The 21,878-nt window shown below is 37.4% G+C and overlaps 1 protein-coding gene across 1 annotated transcript in view; it reads left to right on the forward strand.

The window, feature by feature from the left end:
• Positions 1-21,878, forward strand: part of TAF4B (TATA-box binding protein associated factor 4b) — a 117,115-nt gene that overhangs the window by 27,741 nt on the left and 67,496 nt on the right. Inside the window, exons 8-9 of the mRNA XM_003127875.4 lie at positions 6,858-6,993; positions 8,904-9,006. Of these exons, the coding sequence (XP_003127923.1) occupies positions 6,858-6,993; positions 8,904-9,006 (239 nt within the window). The remainder of the gene's footprint in view (positions 1-6,857; positions 6,994-8,903; positions 9,007-21,878) is intronic.

Below are 21,878 nucleotides of genomic sequence, written 5' to 3' on the forward strand. Positions count from 1 at the left end.
AGAAAACTGTCAGGTAAATCTTGATAGCATTTACATTTTATACGCTTGATTTGTTATATATTAGAAACAATTTGAATGAAGAAAAATGTGTAACACAAACTACTGGTAAATTTTAGGGATTTTTACACTTCCTACTTTCATCCTTTAAAGAATGTAGAATTCTGCTTTCTTGTTTGGCCTTTGTTTCAATTTTAGTCAACAAATTTGATGTCAATATTCATATCTTGTTTAAAATGGCAAAAACCAGAGCAGCGAGACCCTGAAGATGCATTATAATCTGTTTTACAACAGATTTTTACCTGGGGCACAAAACAACATAAGCCGTTTTGTATGATAATGCCACAGTGAGAGTTGATTGAACTAGGACCATTTCTTCCTTCCTTCCATCCTTCCTTCCTTCTTTCTTTCTTTTCCTTTCCTTCCTTTCTTCCTTCCTTTCTTCTTTCTATTTTTATTTTTTTATTGAAGTATAGTTGATTTATAGTGTTTCAGGTGTATAGCAAAGTGATTCACTTACACACACCGAATGTATAACTGCAAAAGAGTAGAATATTTTATTCTCATATAACTAAAAAAAGAATATTCTATTCTATTCTATTCTATTTTATTCTATTCTATTCTATTCTTTTTCAGATTCTTTTCCACTATAGGTTATTATAAGATATTGAATATAGTCCCTGTGCTATATAGTAGGTCCTTGTTGGTGATCTATTTTATATACCCAACTCCTAATTTGCCCCTATTCCCTGCACACTGCACAGAGAGAACTCCTCCAGCATTTATTTTTTGTAGACTTTTTGGTGATGGCCATTCTGACCCATGTGAGGTGGTAACTCATTGTAGTTTTGATTTGCATTTCTCTAAGTTAGCAATGTTGAACATCTTTTCATGTACCTCTTGGCCATCTATTTGTCTTCTTTGGAGAATCGTAGGATGTTCTTTTAAATCAACTAATTTAGAAAGTTAATATTACTTTAAGTTTGAATTAGATCCTTAACCCACTGAGTGGGGCCAGGGATCGAACCCGAGTCCTCACGGATGCTAGTCGGGTTCTTAACCACTGAGCCACGACAGGAACTCCCAAGAATCTAGTTCTTATAAATGATTAATCTTACTGATTATCTACCAATTTAAGCATAGTAATTATTATATGATGTTATACACTTCAACTGAAAGTTGAGTTTGACATTTTTAACTTGGTTTAAAAGTTAATGAGGAGTTCCCGTCGTGGCTCAGTGGAAGTGAATCTGACTAGTATCCCATGAGGATGCAGGTTCGATCCCTGGCCTCGCTCAGTGGGTTAAGGATCTGGAGTTGCCCTGAGCTGTGGTGTAGGTCGCAGACACAGCTTGGATCTGGCATTGCTGGGGCTGTGGTATAGGCTGGCAGCTACAGCTCCAATTTGACCCCTAGCCTGGAACCTCTATATGCTGTGGGTATGGCCCTAAAAAGACAAAAACAATAAAAATTAAAGTTAAAAAAAAAGGTTAATGAAAGAGAGTGGATGAATTGGATTAGAGTGTACCGATGATGGCAAGATAACAAGTAGAGTTAGGATATTTGTGAAAACCCTGTTTTACACATAATTGAGCAAAAGCTAAATTTAATTTAAAGACTATCGTATTAGTTAAATTTAAACTTAATTAGCAAAGGTAATTTGATTTAGAAGAGCTAAATTTTGATTTGTCTCACCATTTTAAAAATCAAATTTTGATAAATTTTAATAATTTTATCATATAAAAGTAATAAGCCTCTTAGATCCACTCATGTGGATAAATATCATGAATGAGAAAGGAAATTAAAAATCCTGGGTTTCTGTTTTTAGAAAAAAGGCTGATAATTTTAGAGAGTAAACTGAATATTGTTACTCTCAGTAATCTTATATGAGTGTGTTCAATATCCTTTTAAAATAAATTTTTTTTACAAGCCACATAATATTGGCCAGTTACTATTTTATTTGAAAATCAAATCTCGGCTTCCCTTCACTTGCAAAACAAGTATAATAGTTACTTTTCAGGATTGTTGGCTTCTCACAAACATTGAATGAAATGATGTATGACAGAGTAATCCTTGATCTTGTCCATGCACTAGACTCACCTGCATGGCCTGTTGAAATTCACAATCAAGACCCCACTCTATTTCAGGTTCAGTGGGTCTCAGTGGGGCCTGAGAGTTGGCATTATATTTCTTTACTTCTTTTTCCATCTATCTTAAAATAATTTTTACTGGGAGATAGGAAGCTTTTGTATTATCATTTGTATTTTCCTTATTTCATATATGTATTTCCCTAGGTGACTCTTACTTGTATTTCTTCTTTAACAGAATTTTAGACATTTGATAAAAAAGTCACCAAGGAGTTCCCATCGTGGCTCTTTGGTTAACGAACCGGACTAAGATCCATGAGGACGTGGGTTTGATCCCTAGCCTCACTTAGTGGGTTAAGGATCCGACATTGCCGTGAGCTGTGGTGTAGGTCACAGATGCGGTTCAGATCTGGTGAGGCTGGGGCTGTGGCTAGGGCTGGCAGCTATAGCTCTGATTAGACCCCTAGCCTGGGAACCTCCATATGCTGCAGGTGTGGCCCAAAAAAGACAAAAGACAAAAAAAAAAAAAAGTCACCAAGTATGTTCAACAACCATTCTCCCAACTATTACTGTTTTGTAGATATAAGAGAAAAACAACTAATTATTAGTATATTGTTAATGTGGTAATTTTCATCTTCATTATGTTGAAGTAAAACTGATCTCCTAAAGTAAATTGACCTGAATATTAGAAAAATTTTATTGTTGAATTGTATTTTTTTCTCATGTCTAATTATTTTGAAGTGGGGAAAACCATTAAAGAATTTTCAACAAGTACGTTTTTGTATGAAATACTGTGTAAGACTTAACTCTGCTGATTGACTTCAGTTCTCACTAGATAAGGGGAATTATTTTCAAGGTGTACATTTCAGTCTGAGTGCAGCTGGCCAGTGTTTTTATTAAAGAAGTTGAAATAAAAAGTTGAAAAAAAATTAGTAAAAGAAAAAACAAGGAGAATGTTCCTTTCACCTTGAAGTTTCCTGTCCATTCCCAGTGAGTCCCCACCTCCATACCTCCAGAAGCAGAAACTCTTTTGATAATTTTCTTCCACAGATTAGTTTTTCTCTTTCTAGAACTTCATATAAATCATCAAACAATAAGCACATTTATTTTTTTTGTTTTTGGTCTTTTGTCTTTTTGTCTTTTGTTGTTGTTGTTGTTGCTATTTCTTGGGCCGCTCCTGCAGCATATGGAGGTTCCCAGGCTAGGGGTTGAATCGGAGCTGTAGCCACCGGCCTACACCAGAGCCACAGCAACGCGGGATCCGAGCCGCGTCTGCAACCTACACCACAGCTCATGGCAACGCCAGATTAACCCACTGAGCAAGGGCAGGGAGCGAACCCGCAACCTCATGGTTCCTAGTCGGATTCGTTAACCACTGCGCCACGACGGGAACTCCTATATTTTTTTAATAGAAGTTTATAGGTTCTCAGTTTGAAGCAGCATTTACTGACTTCTGTAAGTGCTGGTAATATAATTAAGAATTCACTTGAGCAAACTTTTTAGTGTTTAGGTGATCCTTTGTTTATTTATTTATTTGGCCACACCTGCAACATCCTGGGTTAGGGATCAAACCCGAGCCACAGCAGTATCCCGAACCATAGCAATGCCGAATCCTTAACTGCTAGAGTACCAGGGAACTCCAGAGGCCTTTTAACAAATAAATTTCAACCTTTTTTTTTTAACTGAGGTATAATTGATTTACAGTGTTATGCCAATTTTACTGGACCTCTGTGTTAAGATTCAGAGGCTGCATGTGAGTATACAGAAGCATTGGCATTTAGTGTTATATGCCATTGTCCCAGAATATGAGGAGTAGTGGCACAAGAACCACATTGGCTGCTCCTAAGAAATGGTTGATAACTAATATGTATTTCCTGACTTTTATACTTTTTGTTTAGGGCCCTCTATATTCTAGAACTCAACCTTAGTGGTTAAGTGCTAGTAATCACGCATTGACTATTACCTGGAAATTGGAGGAGATATTACCCTCAATTCCAATAACTTTCTGTGCATATACTACTTGAGGTATGTGGAGATAAATGTTTGTTGTGTATTTATCAACAGGGAATTGGTGGGATTGAAATATAGAGAAAGGTGAAGGGTGTTCTCCTACACTTTAATACATACTTTTTTTTTTTTTTGTCTTTTTGCCTTTTCTAAGGCCGCTCCCGCGGCATATGGAGGTTCCCAGGCTAGGGGTCTAATCGGAGCTGTAGCCTCTGGCCTACACCAGAGCCACAGCAACGCGGGATCCGAGCCTCGTCTGTGACCCTACACCACAGCTGACGGCAACGCCAGATCCTTAACCCACTGAGCAAGGCCAGGGATCGAACCGCAACCTCATGGTTCCTAGTCGGATTCATTAACCACTGCGCCATGACAGGAACTCCCAATACATACTTGTTTTTCTTTTCTTCTTTTCCTTATGGAGTTTAAGAACAGTTCCATATCACATATCCCAGATTGTAGTTAATGTAAAAATCATAATTAATTTTTTAAGAAAAACTATCACCTGAAGAATGTTATATAGCTCTAGACCTGCAGTTTCTACAAACTACTAGAACATTAAATTATGTTAACATCCAAGTAACACATCAGAAATTGACTTGTCAAGAGAAAAAGTTAAGATATGTACTGTTTCACTGTTGTCTCTTTCTAGTGGTTCTTTTTTTGGAGGGAAAGTAAATAAAGGACATGTTTTTAGAAATATAAAAGCTCTTTGTTTTGCTCACCAAGTAGGAGCAGATATATCATTTTAGGCATCTTATAGAGACTGAAATCCATCTTTCTAATTTCAGTCTCCGTAAGATGCATAATGTGGTCTAAAATGGTACCTTCTTTGAAAGAACACTAATGAATTCTTTTATACTTTCTCACTCATGGTATTTTATGTTATATTGTTTAGCAAGTGTGCAGGAATATACTGCACATAAGCTACCAAGTGTTACAGTCATTAGGATGAGGAATGATGGGGGTCTAGGGTTATTAAATCAAGTGGCATATTTACCTCCTGCTGCCTGCATGAACTTGCCTTGAATTGAGCTGTAGCCTGGGCCACTCATATCCCTGGCTCAGGAGTGCAAGTGCAGGCTGCAAGACTTCTTGTTCTGTGCTAGAGACATACACTGCTGCTGGGGGCACTTGCCTCTCCACCCCCATCCTTCCTGGCTGATCCCCAGGAAGCATGGAGCCTCCTCTGTCCACCTCAAGAGCCAGCTGCTAAGGCTGTGGATTTTTTTTTTTTTTTTTTTTGAGTATCTGTCAAACGGTGGTATGAAGAATAACTCATAAACAGATTTCTAATAACATTTTATTACTTTCATGATTAAAATACTGAAAAGAATACCAAATAAGAGATATCAAGGAAGAAAATAAATAAGCAATAGGGAGATAAGCCAGAATTGTTAGTGTTTCCGTTTCCTTTTGAGTTTCAATTTGATTGCGTAAATGGGAGTCTCAGTGTATATTTATAGAATTTAAACCTGATTCCCAGCACTTCAAAATGCACAAGTAGGAGTTCCCGTCGTGGCGCAGTGGTTAACGAACCCGACTAGGGACCATGAGGTTGCGGGTTCGCTCCCTGCCCTTGCTCAGTGGGTTAAGGATCCAGCGTTGCCGTGAGCTGTGGTGTAGGTTGCAGACGCGGCTCGGATCCAGCGTTGCTGTGGCTCTGGCGTAGGCCGGTGGCTACAGCTCTGATTTGACCCCTAGCCTGGGAACCTCCATATGCCGTGGGAGCGGCCCAAGAAAATGGCAGAAAGACAAAAACAAAACAAAACAAAATGCAGAAGTATAATCTCAATTGAAATACATCATTGTTTTCAAGAGTTTTTTTCTTTAGAATCATGGCAACTTGTATTTCTTCTTTAGGGGGCGTTAGTTCCTATATGATTATTTACCGGGACATTTTTGGTTTCTTGTGTTACTTACTAGACTTAAAATTTTATTTACAAAAAAATAGAGTATAAATTATACCCCCAGAATTCTGTTCTGAAGTCTATCTCTTAGATCATTTATATTAGCCATATATGAGTTTGAGGACCTATAAATAGCTCACTGTCAATAGCTAGCTCAAATATATGGTGATTTTTTTTCTTCTTTGAAGTGAAAATATTGAAATTCTGCTATTCTATTTTGTCTTCTTCTTTGAAACTGAAAATACAACCCTGCTATTACTTTAATTTTTCTTCCTTTATCCCCAACCCTTATTCTCTGGATTTAGCACTGTCATTTTTCAGATACTTTAAAAAAAAAATTGAAAGTTGTTATCTTTTAGAGGTATATTTTGAAATGCTTATAGATAAAAGATTTATCTGGAATTTGCTTTAAAATTAATGAGGGTAGAAGGAAGTGAGTAGGGATATAGATGAAATAAAATTGGTCAAGAATTAATCATTATTGAAACTGGGTAAAAATGTATAGGTGGTTTCATTTTATTGTCCCTTCTGCTTTTGTATATGTTTGGCATTTTCCATGCTAGGTTAAAAGATGAAAATAGGGTCCATTTGGAGATTTAAATTGAGCAGTATATAAATTTGAATTCCACTCTGAAAATTACAGTGTGAAACTGTCATGTTTTCAACTTTTGAATAAGATAGTTTTGCTACATACAAATTTAAATTTTAAGTAGGCATTCTTGGATGCTAAGATAAAGGTATATTTAGGTATAGTTAGGTGAACACAATCATTTGTTCTGTTTTTACAGTTGAAAGCTGGTTCTTTCCTAAAGCAGGTGGAGTTGAATGATTATATTGATAGTTCTTGTTGTTTCAGGTAGTCCAGCAGCCTTCAGGAGGCCTTGCAAAACAAGTGACTACACTTTCCCATTCCTCAGCATTGACCATTCAGAAATCTGGACAGAAGACAGTGACAGTGAGCACTGCAATACCTGCCAGTCAGTTTCCTCAAGGTAAATTCCCACTTACCCTTGCCTCATCACCTTGTGTTTGGAACATGATGGGGTTCTGTGGATTTCTTTTAAGTTGAGACCTTCAAGAGAAGGCTGCAAGATAACTATTATTTTCTTTGTACAAAGCCACTTTTTAGGGGTGGGTTTGTGTGTGTGTTTATTTATTTATTTATTTTTTGTCTTTTCTAGGGCTGCTCCCGTGGAATATGGAGGTTCCCAGGCTAGGAGTCTAATTGGAGCTGTAGCCGCTGGCCCATGCCAGAGCCACAGCAACGCGGGATCCGAGCCGCGTCTGCAACCTACACCACAGCTGACGGCAACTCCGGATCCTTAACCCACTGAGCAAGGGCAGGGATTGAACCCGTAACCTCATGGTTCCTAGTCGGATTCATTAACCACTGTGCCACAATGGGAACTCCCTGTGTGTGTGTGTGTTTTTTGAGGCACTGGGGGCACTGTGGCCTGTTGAAGTTCCTGGGCCAGAGATTGACTCATAATGCTGCAGTGCCAATGCCAAATTCTTAACCCACTGTGCCACAAGAGAATTCCTAAGGGTATATACTGTTTTATATTAAAAGAAGCACTATTCATGGAGTTTTGTAACTAGATAAAACAATCTACTAGTAAGTAAAGTGCTTTTTTAAACATAAAATTTGCTATTGCCTTATTTCTTTTAAAAGTATGCTTCTTTCTCTGTTTGGAGGTCAGTCTTACAAATAAAAGGGGTTTTATATATTTCTAAAATACCAATAGAGGGAGTTCCCATTGTAGCTCAGTGGTTAACGAATCCGACTAGGAACTTTGAGGTTACGAGTTTGATCCCTGGCCTTGCTCAATGGGTTAAGGATCCAGCATTGCTGTGAGCTGTGGTGTAGGTTACAGATGTGGCTCAGATCCTGCATTGTTGTGACTGTGGCATAGGCCGGTGGCTATGGCTCCAATTCGACCCCTACCCTGGGAACCTCCATGTGCCGCAGGAGTGGCCCTGGAAAAGGCAAAAAAAATAAAAATAAAAAAAAATTAAATAAAATACCAATAGAAAGGAAATATATGTGTGTGTGTATATATATATATATACACACACACACATACATTGTCTTTTCAGGGCCACACCCATGGCATATGGAAGTTCCCAGGAGAGGGGTTGAATCGGAGCTATAGCTCCTGGCCTACGCCACAGCCACAGCAAAGCCAGATCTGAGCTGGGTCTGTGACCTACACCATAGCTTACAGCAATGTCACATCATTAACCTGAGCATGGCCAGGGATCGAACCTGCATCCTCATGGATACTAGTCAGGTTCATTTCCACTGAGTCATGACGGAAACTCCTAAAGGATATATTATTAACATGTTTCTGTCACCTTTTCTGCATAAATATTTTTATAATGCTAGCAATTCCATAGAGAATTTGAGGACCATATAAAAAGAAATGGAGAGGTCTTGATTTTTTTCTTTTTTCTTTTTGTCTTTTTGCTATTTCTTTGAGCCACTCCCGCGGCATATGGAGGTTCCCAGGCTAGGGGTCAAATCAGAGCTGTAGCCCCCGGCCTACACCAGAGCCACAGCAACTTGGGATCTGAGCCGCATCTGCAATCTACACCACAGCTCACGGCAACGCCGGATGTCAACCCACTGAGCAAGGGCGGGGACCGAACCCGCAACCTCATGGTGCCTAGTCAGATTCGTTAACCACTGCACCATGATGGGAACTCCGGAGAGGTCTTGATTTTAATGATTACTTGTGTAGGTAATAAGTTCATTGTTATGAATGAATTTGAACATAATTCTAGGACAGCTTGAAATTTTCTTTGATTGTTCTATACATATTAAAAGCTGTTGTCCTGAATTTTTACTAATGTGGTGCAATTGCTTTTTTAAAAATTCCTTTTCTTTCTTTTGTTTTTATAGCATCCATTCTAAAACAAATCACTCTGCCAGGAAATAAAATTCTGTCACTTCAATCACCTATTCAGAAAAACAAAATAAAAGAGAATGGAACAACATCTTTCAGGTAAATAAATTAAGTAGTTAAAACTTGGTCTCATTTAAAAATTAATATATTTTAAAAAGCGGAAAAGACATGGCAGAATAATACATAAATAAATATAATGATGCCTTTTTAAAAAAACTAATGGTTCTTTATTGGGTATAATTTATAAGCGGTAAAGTGCGCAGATCTTAAGTATAGAGCTCAATGAATTTTGACAAACATTTACCTGTGTAATCATAATTCAGACCAAGATACTGAACATATCCATCATCTTTATGCTCCTTTCAAATCAATTACTTACAACCCTTGCCTCTGGCAGTTACTATTCTTATGTCTATCACCGTAGATCATTTTTGTCTATCTTTGAACTTTAAGTAAATGGAAAAATTACATTATCTACTCTTTTACATTTGACTTTTTTCATTCAGCATTTTTTTGAAATTCATCCATATCATTTTGATTTTTAGATTGTTCTCTTGTACTGGTGAGCAGTGTTTTCTGAATGTAAATATGTTGGTTTTCCTGCTGATGGATATTGTATTGTATATACTTTTTGATGATTCTATATAAAGTTGCTGTAAACACATACAGATTTTTATGTGAACATAGGTTTCACATCTCTGTAGTAAGTATCTAAGAATATTAGTGCTGGGCAATTAGGTAAGTATGTGTTTTACTATTTAAGAAACTACCAAACTGTTTACCAGAGACTATACCATTTTGCAGTCCCACCAGCAATGATGAGAGTTCCAGTTGCTCTCCAACTTTGTCAGTGCTTATTATTGTCAGTTCTTTTGATTTTTACCTTTCCAGTAAGTCTGTAGTGGTTATTATTACTGTCATTAATATGTTGAGCATCTGTCCTTATGCTTATTTGCTATCTTTATACTACCTTCTTTGGTGAAGTGTGTATTCAAATCTTTTTTTTTTTTTTTTTGTCTTTTTGCCATTTCTTGGGCCTCTCCCACGACACATGGAGGTTCCCAGGCTAGGGGTCAAATCAGAGCTGTAGCCACCCTAGATAGGAGCCACGTCTGCAACCTACACCACAGCTCACGGCAATGCCGGATCCTCAACCCACTGAGCAAGGGCAGAGATGGAACCCGCAACCTCATGGTTCCTAGTCGGATTCGTTAACCACTGCGCCATGATGGGAACTCCTGTATTCAAATCTTTTGCTGTTTTTCCTTTGAGTTGTTTGCTTCTTATGATTGAGTTTTTAGAATGCTTTATATATTCAGCATCCAGGCCCATTGTCCCATAGTGATTAGAAAGTATTTTCTTTGTGATGTGTTTTATCATTTTCTTACCAATGTCTTTTTACAGAGCAAAAGTTTTTAATTTTACTGAAGTCTAGTTCATTGATTTTTTTCTTAATTTTGTAGAATATACTTTTCATGTTTTATCTAAGAAATGTTTGTATAAAACAGAAACAGACTCAGATTTTGAAACGAGATTTATGGTTACCAAGTTTAAATGTGGGGGTAGGGAGGAGATAAATAAAGGGGCTGAGATGGACATATGCACATTACTGTATATAAAATGGATAGATAACAAGGGCCTACTGTATAGCACAGGGTAACCTACTCAGAACTGTGTAATAACTTATGTGGAAAAGATCCGAAAAGGAATATATATATGAATGACTTACCTTACTGTACACCTGAAACTAACACAACTTTGTAGGTCAACCATACTCCAATAAAAATTTTTTTTAAAAGTTTGTATGAGCCCAGGTTACAGAGATTTTTCTCTTGTGCTTTGTTTTAGAAATTTTACAGTTTTATGTTTGTTCTTCTTAGATTTATATATTCTTTGATTTCTACCAATTGCTTACTTAAAAATCAGTAATTTAGAACTATGAACTTTATGAGTACTGACTTAACATCCAACTAATTATAGTGTTTTGTTTTCTTTTTCATTCATGTCAAAATATTTTCTCCTTTCCCTTCTATTTAATTGAAAAAATATTTGGGACTTTTCTAGATATTTTATTCATTTGTTTTCTAATGTAATTTTGTTCTGATCAAAGAATATATTCTATAAACATATCAATCTTAATTAAATTTGAGACTCTTCATTGTGGTTAACCTTGAGAATATTTCATATGCCCTTTGAAAAAATGTATTCATTTTTGGGGAGAAGTTTTTTGTTAATGTCAGTCTGGTCAAGGTAGCTAGTAGTGTTTATATCTATTTCTTGGTTTTCTTTTCTTTGTTTGTTTCTTTGGTTTTTTTAGGGTCTTACACTCGTCGTATGAAGGTCCCCAGGCTAGGGGTCAAATCTGAGCTGCAGCTGCTGGCCTAAGCCACAGGCATAGCAATGCAGATCCAAGCCACGACTGTGACCTATACCAGGGCTCACGGCATTGCTGGATCCTTAACCCACTGAGCAAGGCCAGGGATTGCACCTGTGTCCTCATGGATACTGAGCCATGATGGGAGCTCTGGTTTTCTCTTTTTGGACTAGTTACATCAATTACTGAGAGTGGGTATTAAAATTCTAACTATACTAATGAGTTTATTTTTTTTGCTTTAGTTCTGTCATTTTTTACATTATTTCTTTGAAACTTTTATTAGGTATACACATATTTATAATTGTTTTTTCTAATAAATTGGCCTTTTAATCATAATTACATGACCTTTATTTGAAAATATTTCTTGTATTGATGCCTTTTTGTCTGCTGAATATAAACACTTCAGCTCTGTTATCGTTGCATATTATATCTTTTTCTTTCCTTTTTTTAAGCTTATATGTGTCTTTGTATTTAAGTAGTATCTTTTACACAAAGCATATAGCTGGGTTGTACTTTTCCTATCAGATCCTACAATTGTTTCATTTTTAACTGGAATTTTAGACCTTTACATTTAATTTGATTATTGGTAGTTTTATTTAGGTTAATATTTTACTTGGTTGTTGTTGGCTACGTTCGTGGCATGCAGAAGTTCCAAGGCCAGGGATCAAACCCACACCGCAGCAGTGACAGCACCACATCTTTAACTTGCTGAGCTACTACCGAATTGCAATATTTTACTATTTTGTTTGTCTGTTTTTGTCTTTTGGCATAAATAACTATTATTTTATATTTTAATTCTTCTGCTGACTTTTTATTATATCTTTTTGCATTTCTTGTTTGGTAGATCTATAGAGATTACAATATGCTATGATACTCATTTTCAGTTTATCGCTGTTTGGAGTTAATATGGTACTACATATAAAATAACATGGTACAATGCAACAATATAGTTCTGTTTATCCCACTCTCTTCTGTGCTATATATTTTTATTTCCATATGTATTATATTAGCATATATTATAAATAGCAATCTACAGTGTTATGATTTTAGCTTTAAAGTCTTTTTTCCTTAAAATATCCTTTTTTTCTTTAAAACACTTCTAGCACTTGTCATTTTCTTCTATAGAGTTCAGTTTTCATGTATTTTTCCCTTCAGCTAAAGATCTTTCTTGCTTCGTAAGTCTACTGGTGACAACTCTTCTGTGTTCCACTTCCTGAGAAATATTTTTGTTTGCCTCCACTTTTTTTTTTTTTTTGTCTTCTGTCTTTTTAGGGCCACACCTATGGCATATGGAGGTTCCCAGGCTAGGGACCTAATCAGAGCTATTGCTGCTGGCATACTCCAGAGCCACAGCAATGTCAGATCTGAGCTGAGTCTGTGACCTACACCACAGCTCACGGCAACGCTGGATCCTTAACCCACTGAGCTAAGCCAGGGCTCAAACCTGCAACCTCATGGTTTCTAGTCAGATTTGTTTCCACTGCGCCATGATGGGAACTCCTGTTTGCCTTCACTTTAGAAGGGTGGTTTGTTACTGTTTTTAATTATAAATTATAGGCTGACCCAGTCTTTATTGTGAAGACTTAAAGATGTTATTCCGGTATTTTCTGGTTCCCACTGTTTATGATGGAAAGTCAGTTTTCATTCATATCATTGTTCTCGTGTATACACTTTTGTTTTTATTTATTTTTTCTCTCATTACTTTTAAGATTTTCTCTTTAGCTTTGACTTCAATTCTGTTTGACTCTAGCTGTGGGTTTCTTTGTATTTTTTCTGCTTGGGTTTTACTGAGCTTCTTGGATCTATAACTTTTTTTCCCCCTAACTGTGGGAAATGTTCTGTCCTTATTTCTTTATTTTTTTTTTTCTTGGTGCTATTGTCTTTTGTTCTTTTGTGAATTAAATTTCATATGCAGTAGGCTTTGCTTAATATTTTCCTGCCTATACCAAGATTTTTATTTTCTTTGATCTTTATGTTCCTTTAAGTCTATCAGCATATTTGGATGCTTTCTTAAAACTCTTTGCCTGCTAATTGCAATATCTGGCTCATTTTAGGATTACTTTCTGCCAACATTTTTTTTTTTAACTCTAGATCCCATTTTCTTGTTTTTCCTGTGTCTTATAATTTTCATTGTGTTCAGAATATTTAGTGACTCTGTTTTTCACATGTCTAGTAACTATTGACTTTGGATTCAGTTACATTCTTCTGAAAACTGATTTTTTTAATTTAGAAGACTTTATTTTACTTTAACTTGACAGTTCTTAAATTTCAAACTTAAGTCTTTCTTAGTTTGAGTAGAAACTGAAATACTCAGTTCTTTTCCCTTCCTATTGCTGTTGTTGTTAGGCTACCTGGAGTGTTCCCTTGGGTATAAGTAGTTCTTCCATCAATCAATGATTAGGTCAGATTTATAAGCAGATTTGAGAGATTACTCCTCTGTTGAGCCTTATATTCTGGTATATCTTCTCTAAGTCTGAGTGCTTTTTTAGCATCGCAGTCTGTCCTCTGACATCAGAAATATAGCTGCACAGACTGGAGTGTGCTTTCAGACCAGAAGACATAAACTCACAAATCTTACCTATTGTTGTTTCCAGATTTCAAGGATTGACTTCTCTCTAGTTTCTGGCTGCTTTTTTTCCATTTTAAAAAATGGTTCCCTTGGGAGTTCCCTTTGTGGCTCAGCAGTTAATGAACCTGACTAGAATCCATGAGGATGTGGGTTCAATTCCTGGCCTTGCTCAGTGGGTTAAGGATCTGACATTGCCATGGTTGTGGCATAGTCCAGCAGCTGTAGCTCCAAGTCAACCTGTAGCCTGAGAACTTCCATATGCCATGGGTGAGGCCCTAAAAAGCAAAAAAAAAAAAAGTTGCCTTTTTAAAATGTATGTTGATTTTATAATGATTAAGCTACTCTGCCATTATCAGAAACCACAATCTGCATTTATTTTTTAATAATCTTTGTTCTCTATTTTTAACCATCTTCTGCCTTCTTCAACACTTGGTCATTATTATTTTAAAGTTCATACCTAATGTTCCCAACATTCAGGTTATCTGTAAGTCTTTTTCTTTTCTTTGGCTTTTTAGTCCTCTTTCTTGATGTGAACTTAGTAATTATTGAGTCAGTGTCAAATACGTGTAAAAATAATTGTAGACGTTTTGGATTAATTGCCTCCAGAAAGAGAATTTATCTAATTTCCTGGTTGACAGCAGATGAGCAGATTGACCAAGATTGAATTAAGTAACTAAATTCAAAGCTAGATTGTAGTTTTTCTTTTCCAAGACTCCTTGTCTCTTTGGTTCTTCCTGGCTCCAGGATGTAGTACCTAGGAATTTGAACTAAGACTTAGGGTACTTTTCTTTGCTGTATTCTGAACCCCAGGTTTATTTCCTCAGCTTAAAATGCCTAAAACTCAGTGTGCTTTTTGTTGTTTTAAACTGGCCTGATTCTTTTTCCTTAACTTTAAAATTGGTTGTAAACTACACTTAAGATTTACCATCTTAACCATCCTTAAGTGTACAGTTCAGTGGTATTAAATACATTTATATCACCGTCACCACTGTCAGTCTCTAGAACTCTTAAGTATCTCATGTAAGTGGAATTGTACACGTTTTTGTGTGTGTGGTGTGTGTGTATGAGACTGTCTTATTTCACTTATAATAATGTCCTCAAGATTAATTTGTGTTGTAACATATGTCAAAAAAAATTTTTTTTGGTGTTTAAAGAACTTTTTTTTTTTACACCTTTATAATGATTTTAATTTTTTTCATTATTCCTGGTTTACAGTGTTCCGTCAGTTTTCTGCTGTACAGCATGGTGACCCAGTTACACATATAAGTATACATTCTTTTTTCTTGCATTAGCATGCTCCATTGTAAGTGACGAGACATAGTTCCCAGTGCTACACAGTGGGATCTCATTGCTTATCCAATCCAAAGGTAATAGTCTGCATCTATTACCTGAACCTCAAGCTCCCAGTCCATCCCACTCCCTTCCCCTCCCTCTTGGCAACCACAAGTCTCTTCTCTAAGTCCTTGATTTGCTTTTCTGTGGAAAGGTTCATTTGTGCTGTATATTAGATTCCAGATATAAGTGATGCCATACGGTATTTGTCTTTCTCTTTCTGACTTATTTCACTCAGTATGAGAGTCTCTAGTTCCATCCATGTTGCTGCAAATGGCATTATTTTGTCCTTTTTATGGCTGAGTAGTATTCCATTGTGTATATATACCACATCTTTTTTTTCTTAATTAAAGGTGGGAACCAGGGGACTCAAGGTCTCAGAGACAAAGAGCGCCACCTCAGGAAACCTCACTGTTTTTATTGTGCTCTTTAGGATTACGTCAAGTGAGGAGGGGGTTGTAGGTGCAGGATATAGGGTTTTTTAAAATTATTGTAAAAGTCACATAGCTGGTTGCTCATTAAGCTTTTATTCTGACCTTTAGGCATTTAACAATCATTAGCATTGAGGAAGCTTGGTGTTCAGCTATCTATGCATAGCATCTAGAGAATCACCACTGTGCTTCTGCAGACTGTGTGCCTATCTGCAGCAACCTGAGGTGCCTAGGTTTGTACCTCAGTTCTCCTTGCTAATGCATATCTTGGTAACGACCCCTCATAAACCCCTTGGGGCCATGAGGCTCCTCTTTCTTTTATTCTTTAGAGGACATACCATGCTGTGCAAATGGCATGCCTATACCAACTCATTATGTCCTCATTCAACTGACCGCATGAATAACTTACGCCTTTAGGTCTTTGTTCTTAAGCTTAGATCATTTACTAGCACTGTGACGGTTTTTCAAGCAGGAATATGGGTTAAAGTAAGGAAGGACAAGATGGAGTTTTCAGCATAGAAAATAGAAGCAAAGAGGCTAAGAAAATATTGTAGAAACATGTCTCTCGACAAAGCATCAGAGAAACTCAAAGGTGGGAGCCTGGGTTTACGACAGGGAGAAGCTTAGAGGTCGTGGGGAGACTTGGGAAAATAATGTTTTTGATTTTTGAAATTAATTTTCTTTTTTTTATTACTCAAATGAATTTATCACATCTGTAGTTATATGATGATCATAACAATCCAGTTTCACAGGATTTCCACCCCATAACCCAAGCACATCCCCCCACCCCCCAAACTGTCTCCTCTGGAGACCATAAGTTTTTCAATGTCTGTGAGTCAGCATCTGTTCTGCAAAGAAGTTCAGTTTGTCCTTTTTTCAGATGCCACATGTCAGTGAAAGCATTTGATGTTGGTGTCTCATTGTATGGCTGACTTCACTTAGCATGATAATTTCTAGGTCCATCCATGTTGCTAAAAATGCTGGTATTTTCTTCCTTTTAATGGCTGAGTAATATTCCATTGTGTATATGTACCACATCTTCTTGATCCACTCCTCTTATACCACATCTTCCTAATCCAATCAGTGGACATTTGGGTTGTTTCCATGTCTTGGGTATTGTGAATACATGCAGTGCATGTGTCTTCAAGGAAAGTTTTGTCTGGATATATGCCCAAGAGTGGGATTGCTGGGTCATAGGGTAGTTCTATGTATAGATTTCTAAGGGATCTCCATACTGATCTCCATAGTGGTTGTACCAGCTTACATTCCCACCAACAGTGCAGGAGGGATCCCTTTTCTCCACACCCCCTCCAGCATTTGTTATTTGTGGACTTACTGTTGATAGCCATTCTGACTGGTGTGAGGTGGTATCTTGTGGTAGTTTTGATTTGCATTTCTCTAATAATCAGTGATAACTGAGCATTTTTTTTCATGTGCTTGCTGCCCATCTGTATATCGTCTTTGGAGAAATGTCTACTCAGGTCTTTTGCCCGTTTTTCCATTGGGTTGTTGGCTTTTCTGCCATTGAGTTGTATAAGTAGTTTGTATATTTTAGAGATTATGCCCTTGTCAGTTGCATTATTTGAAACTATTTTCTCCCATTCTGTAAGTTGTCTTTTTCCCTTTTAAAACTAATATTTGGAGTTCCCGTCGTGGCGCAGTGGTTAACGAATCCGACTAGGAACCATGAGGTTGCGGGTTCGGTCCCTCCCCTTGCTCAGTGGGTTAACGATCCGGCGTTGCTGTGAGCTGTGGTGTAGGTTGCAGACGTGGCTCGGATCCCGCGTTGCTGTGGCTCTGGCGTAGGCCGGTGGCTACAGCTCCGATGGGACCCCTAGCCTGGGAACCTCCATATGCCGCGGGAGCGGCCCAAGAAATAGCAACAACAACAACAACAACAACAAAGGACAAAAATACAAAAAAAAAAAAAAAATTAAAACTAGTATTTCATTGTGTATACCATATTTTGTTTATTCATTCATCCATCTGTGGCAGTTGGGTTGCTTCCACATTTTAGCTTTTGTGAATAACACTGCTTTTAACATGAGTGTACAGATACCTTTTCCAGTCTGTTTTCAATTCATATATACCCTGAAGTAGAATTACTGGATCATATGGTAATTCTATTTTTAGGACGTCAGATCCTTAACCCACTGAGCAAGGCCAGGGATCGAACCTGCAACCTCATGGTTCCTAGTCAGATTTGTTTCCACTGTGCCGTGACAGGAACTCCTGTTTTTAATTTTTTGAGGAACTGATATTCTGTTTTCCATAGCAACTCTCCCATTTAAAAAAAAAAAAAACAAACATATTCTGTTTTCCATAGCAACTCTACCATTTTATAATCCCATTAATGGTGTACAAGGGTTTGAATTTCTCTGCATCTTTGCTGACACTTGTTCTTTTCTGATTTTGTTTTGTTTCATTCGATAATAGCTATGCCAGTGGATATAAAGTAGTACTTCACTGTAGTTTCAATTTGTACTTCCCTGATAGTTAGTAATATTGCACATCTTTTTGTGTGCTTTTTGGCCATTTGTATATTTGGAGAATTCACCCTTTTAAGTACTTTGCCCATTTTCTTTTCTTTGTTTTTGTCTTTTTTTTTTTTTTTTTTTTTGCCATTTCTTGGGCCGCTCCTGTGGCATATGGAGGTTCCAAGGCTAGGGGTCCAATCAGAGCTGTAGCTGCTGGCCTACACCACAGCCACATCAATGCGGGATCCGAGCCGCGTCTGTGACCTACACCACAGCTTATGGCAGCACCGGATCCTTAACCCACTGAGCAAGGCCAGGGATTGAACCCGCAACCTCATGGTTCCTAGTCGGATCCGTTAACCACTGAGCCACGACGGGAACTCCTGCCCATTTTCTTTTCTTTCTTTCTTTTTTCTTTTCTTTTTTTTTTTCTTTTTAGGGCCTCACCCATGACACATGGAGGTTCCCAGGCTAGGGGTCGAATCAGAGCTATAGCTGCAGGCCACAGCCACAGCAACATCAGATTGGAGCCACATCTGTGACCTACACCACAGCTCATGGCAACGCTGGATCCTTAATCCACTGAGAAAGCCAGGGATCAAATCCGCAACCTCATGGTTCCTAGTTGGATTTATTTCCGCTATGCCATGACAGGAACTCTGACTTTGCCCATTTTTTAATCAGGTTGTTTTTCTGTTACTGAGTTTTGGGAGTTCTGTATATTACTCCCTTTTTAGATGAGTGATTTGCAAATATTCTTTTCTGTGGGTTGTCTTTTTTACCCTGTTAAAACTTTTGATTCACAAAGTTTAAAAATTTTTGTGAAGTCCAACTGTCTAATTTTCTTTTGTTGCCTGCGCCTTTGTTGTCATATCCAACAAATCTTTGCCAAGTTCAATGTCAGGAAGCTTTTGCCCTGTGTTTTTGTAGTTTTAGGCCTGTTAATTTTAGTTTGTTTATTGTGGGTTTTGTTTGTTTTGATTTGTTTGTGTAGATGACATTAGTGTCTTCACTAATGTAAAAGACAAAGCTTGTCACTTTAACCTGTCTTCAACAGTTATGCTAATATTTTTTTTCCCACACGTTGCTAATCCATTCAGCCATTACTTATTGTCTATTTTGTACTAGTCATTGTGTTTAGTATGTTATGATTGGTTGTCATTCTGGTATTAATCTATCTTGTCTATCAGAAATGTCATGGAAGCTTTTTTTTTTTTTTAATGAGTGGCATTTCTTAATTATTCTGTATAAATCAATATCTATAGTCCTAGATAATTCTTTTGACCTGTCAGTCTATAGGCTTATTTAAAAAGTCAGAGCTGGAGTTCCCATTGTGGTGGAGCAGAAATGAATCCAACTAGGAACCGTGAGGTTGAGGGTTCGATCCCTGGCCTTGCTCAGTGGGTTAAGGATTTGTTGTTTCCACGAGCTGTGGTCTAGGTCGCAGACTTGGCTCGGATCTGGTGTTGCTGTGGCTCTGGTGTAGGCCGGTGGCTACAGCTCTGATTTGACCCCTAGCCTTGGAACCTCCATATGCCGCAGGTGCGGCCCTAGAAAAGGCAAAAAAATAAAAAAATAAAATAAATAAAATAAAATAAAATAATAAAAAGTCAAAACTTAGTAATTATTACTCCTTACAATGTACCAGGTGCTATGCTAAGAAAAGTTTTATAACAATTTACTTTTCCTAGTACCTCAATGAGGTAGGTATTATCATCATATCCATCTTATAGGAGAGGCATTTAAGAAAGATTATATTGAAAACCTTTCTAGAAGACTTTTAGTTTACTTTGCCCAAATCCATCAGAGGAATCACTGTCTGTGATCACAAATATCACTTTACAAAATGTGTTTCTCTAATAGTAAAACTTGAAAGATGAAATGAGCATTTCCCATTGTGGCTCAGCAGTAATGAACCCAACTAGGATCCATGAGAACATGGGTTTGATCCCCAGCCTCACTCATTGGGTTAAGGTTACAGCTTTGTCATGATCTGTGGTGTAGATCGAATATGTGGCTTAGATCCTACATTGCTGTGGCTGTGGTGTAGGCCTGCAGCTACAGCTCTGATTCGACCCCTGCCCCCCAGCCCGGGAACTTCTATATGGTGCATGTGTAGCCCTTTAAAAAAAAAGAAAGAAAGATGAAATGACTCCTTGATCCATGGGCTGCAGAGCTTTAGCAAACATGAAAGCAACATTAATCTTGTACATTTTCACCAGTGCTCTTGGGTGACCAGGTGTGTTGTCAGCAAGCAGTAATATTTTGAAGGGAATCTTTTTCCCTGAGCAGTTGGTCTCAACAGTGAATGGATTTAAATACTCAGTAAACCATGTTGTAAATAGACGTGCTGTTATCCAGGCTTGGTTCCATTATAGAGCACAGGCAGAGTAAATTTTAGTGTAATTTTTTTTATTATTAAAGTATAGTTGATTTACAGTCTTGTGCCAATTTCTGCTGTATGGCAAAGTGACTCAGTCATACATATTTTATATATATGATATGTACATACATATGTTCTTTTTTTTTTTTAATTTTAGCGTAATGCTTAAGGGCCTTAAGGATTTTCAGAATGATAAGTGAGCACTGGCTTCAACTTAAAATTGTCAGCAGCATTAAATCACTAAAAGGAGAGTCATCCTGTCCTTTGAAGCTTTGAAGCCGGGCATTGACTTCTCCTCTCTGGCTATGGAAGTCCTAGATGGCATCTTCTTCCAGTGTAAGCTGTTGTGTCTACATTGGAAGTATGTTGTTTAGTGTAGACACTTTCATTAATTATTATCTTAGCTAAATCTGGATAACGTGTAGTAATTTCTTTATCAGTACTTGCTGCTTCACTTTGCACTTTTATGTTATAGAGACAGCTTCATTTCTTAAACCTCATGAGCCAATTCTCACTAGCTTCATACTTTTCTTCTGCAGCTTCCTCACCTCTCTCAACCTTCATAGAATTGAAGAGTTAGGACCTTGCTCTAGATCAGGCTTTGGTCGAAGACAGTGCTGTGGCTGGTTTGGTCTTCTAACCAGACTTGTAAAACTTCTTCATATTGGCAGTATGGCTGTTTCACTTTCTTACCATTTGTGTGTTCACTGGAATGGTACTTTTAATTTCCTTCAAGAATGTTTCTTTTTGTGTTTACAACTTGACTACCTGGCACAGGTGGCCTAGCTTTCTGCCTCTTGGCTTTTGGCGGGCCTTCCTCATAGTCTTATCATTTCTAGCTTTTGATTTAAAGTGAGAGACAGTGAGTCTTCCTTTCACTTGAATGCTTAGAAGGCATTGTAGGGTTACTACTTGGTCTAATTTCAGTATTATTGTGCCTCAGGGAGTAGGGAGGCCTGAGGAGAGGAAGAGGGGAACAGCTGGTTGGCAGAGCAGTCAGAGTACACACAATATTTATCCATTAAGTTGGCAGTCTCATGGGTGTTGTTTGTGGTGACCCAAAACAATTACTGTAGTAACATCAAAGATCACTGACCACCATTACAAGTATAATAATAATGAAAAAGTTTGAAATGTTGTGAGAATTATCAAAATGTTAGAGTCAAAAAATGAGCAAATGCTGTTGGAAAAATGGTGCCGATAGTTTTGTTGCCACAAACCTTCAGTTTCTAAAAAAACTTACTATCTGTGAAGCACAGTAAAGTGAAGTGCAGTACCTGTATAGGCATGGTCTTTTCTAGGCTTACCTATTTTTTCATTTAATTTTTTTTTTTTTTTTCTTTTTAGGGCCATACCTGTGGCATATGGAGGTTCCCAGGCTAGGGGTCTAATTGGAGCTACAACT

Source organism: Sus scrofa, chromosome 6 (genome assembly GCF_054392235.1).
Source record: "Sus scrofa isolate SSC_HxYL_T2T_F1_AM1 chromosome 6, Sscrofa_HxYL_maternal_Yorkshire_Landrace_v2.0, whole genome shotgun sequence".
Classification (NCBI taxonomy): Eukaryota; Metazoa; Chordata; class Mammalia; order Artiodactyla; family Suidae; genus Sus; species Sus scrofa.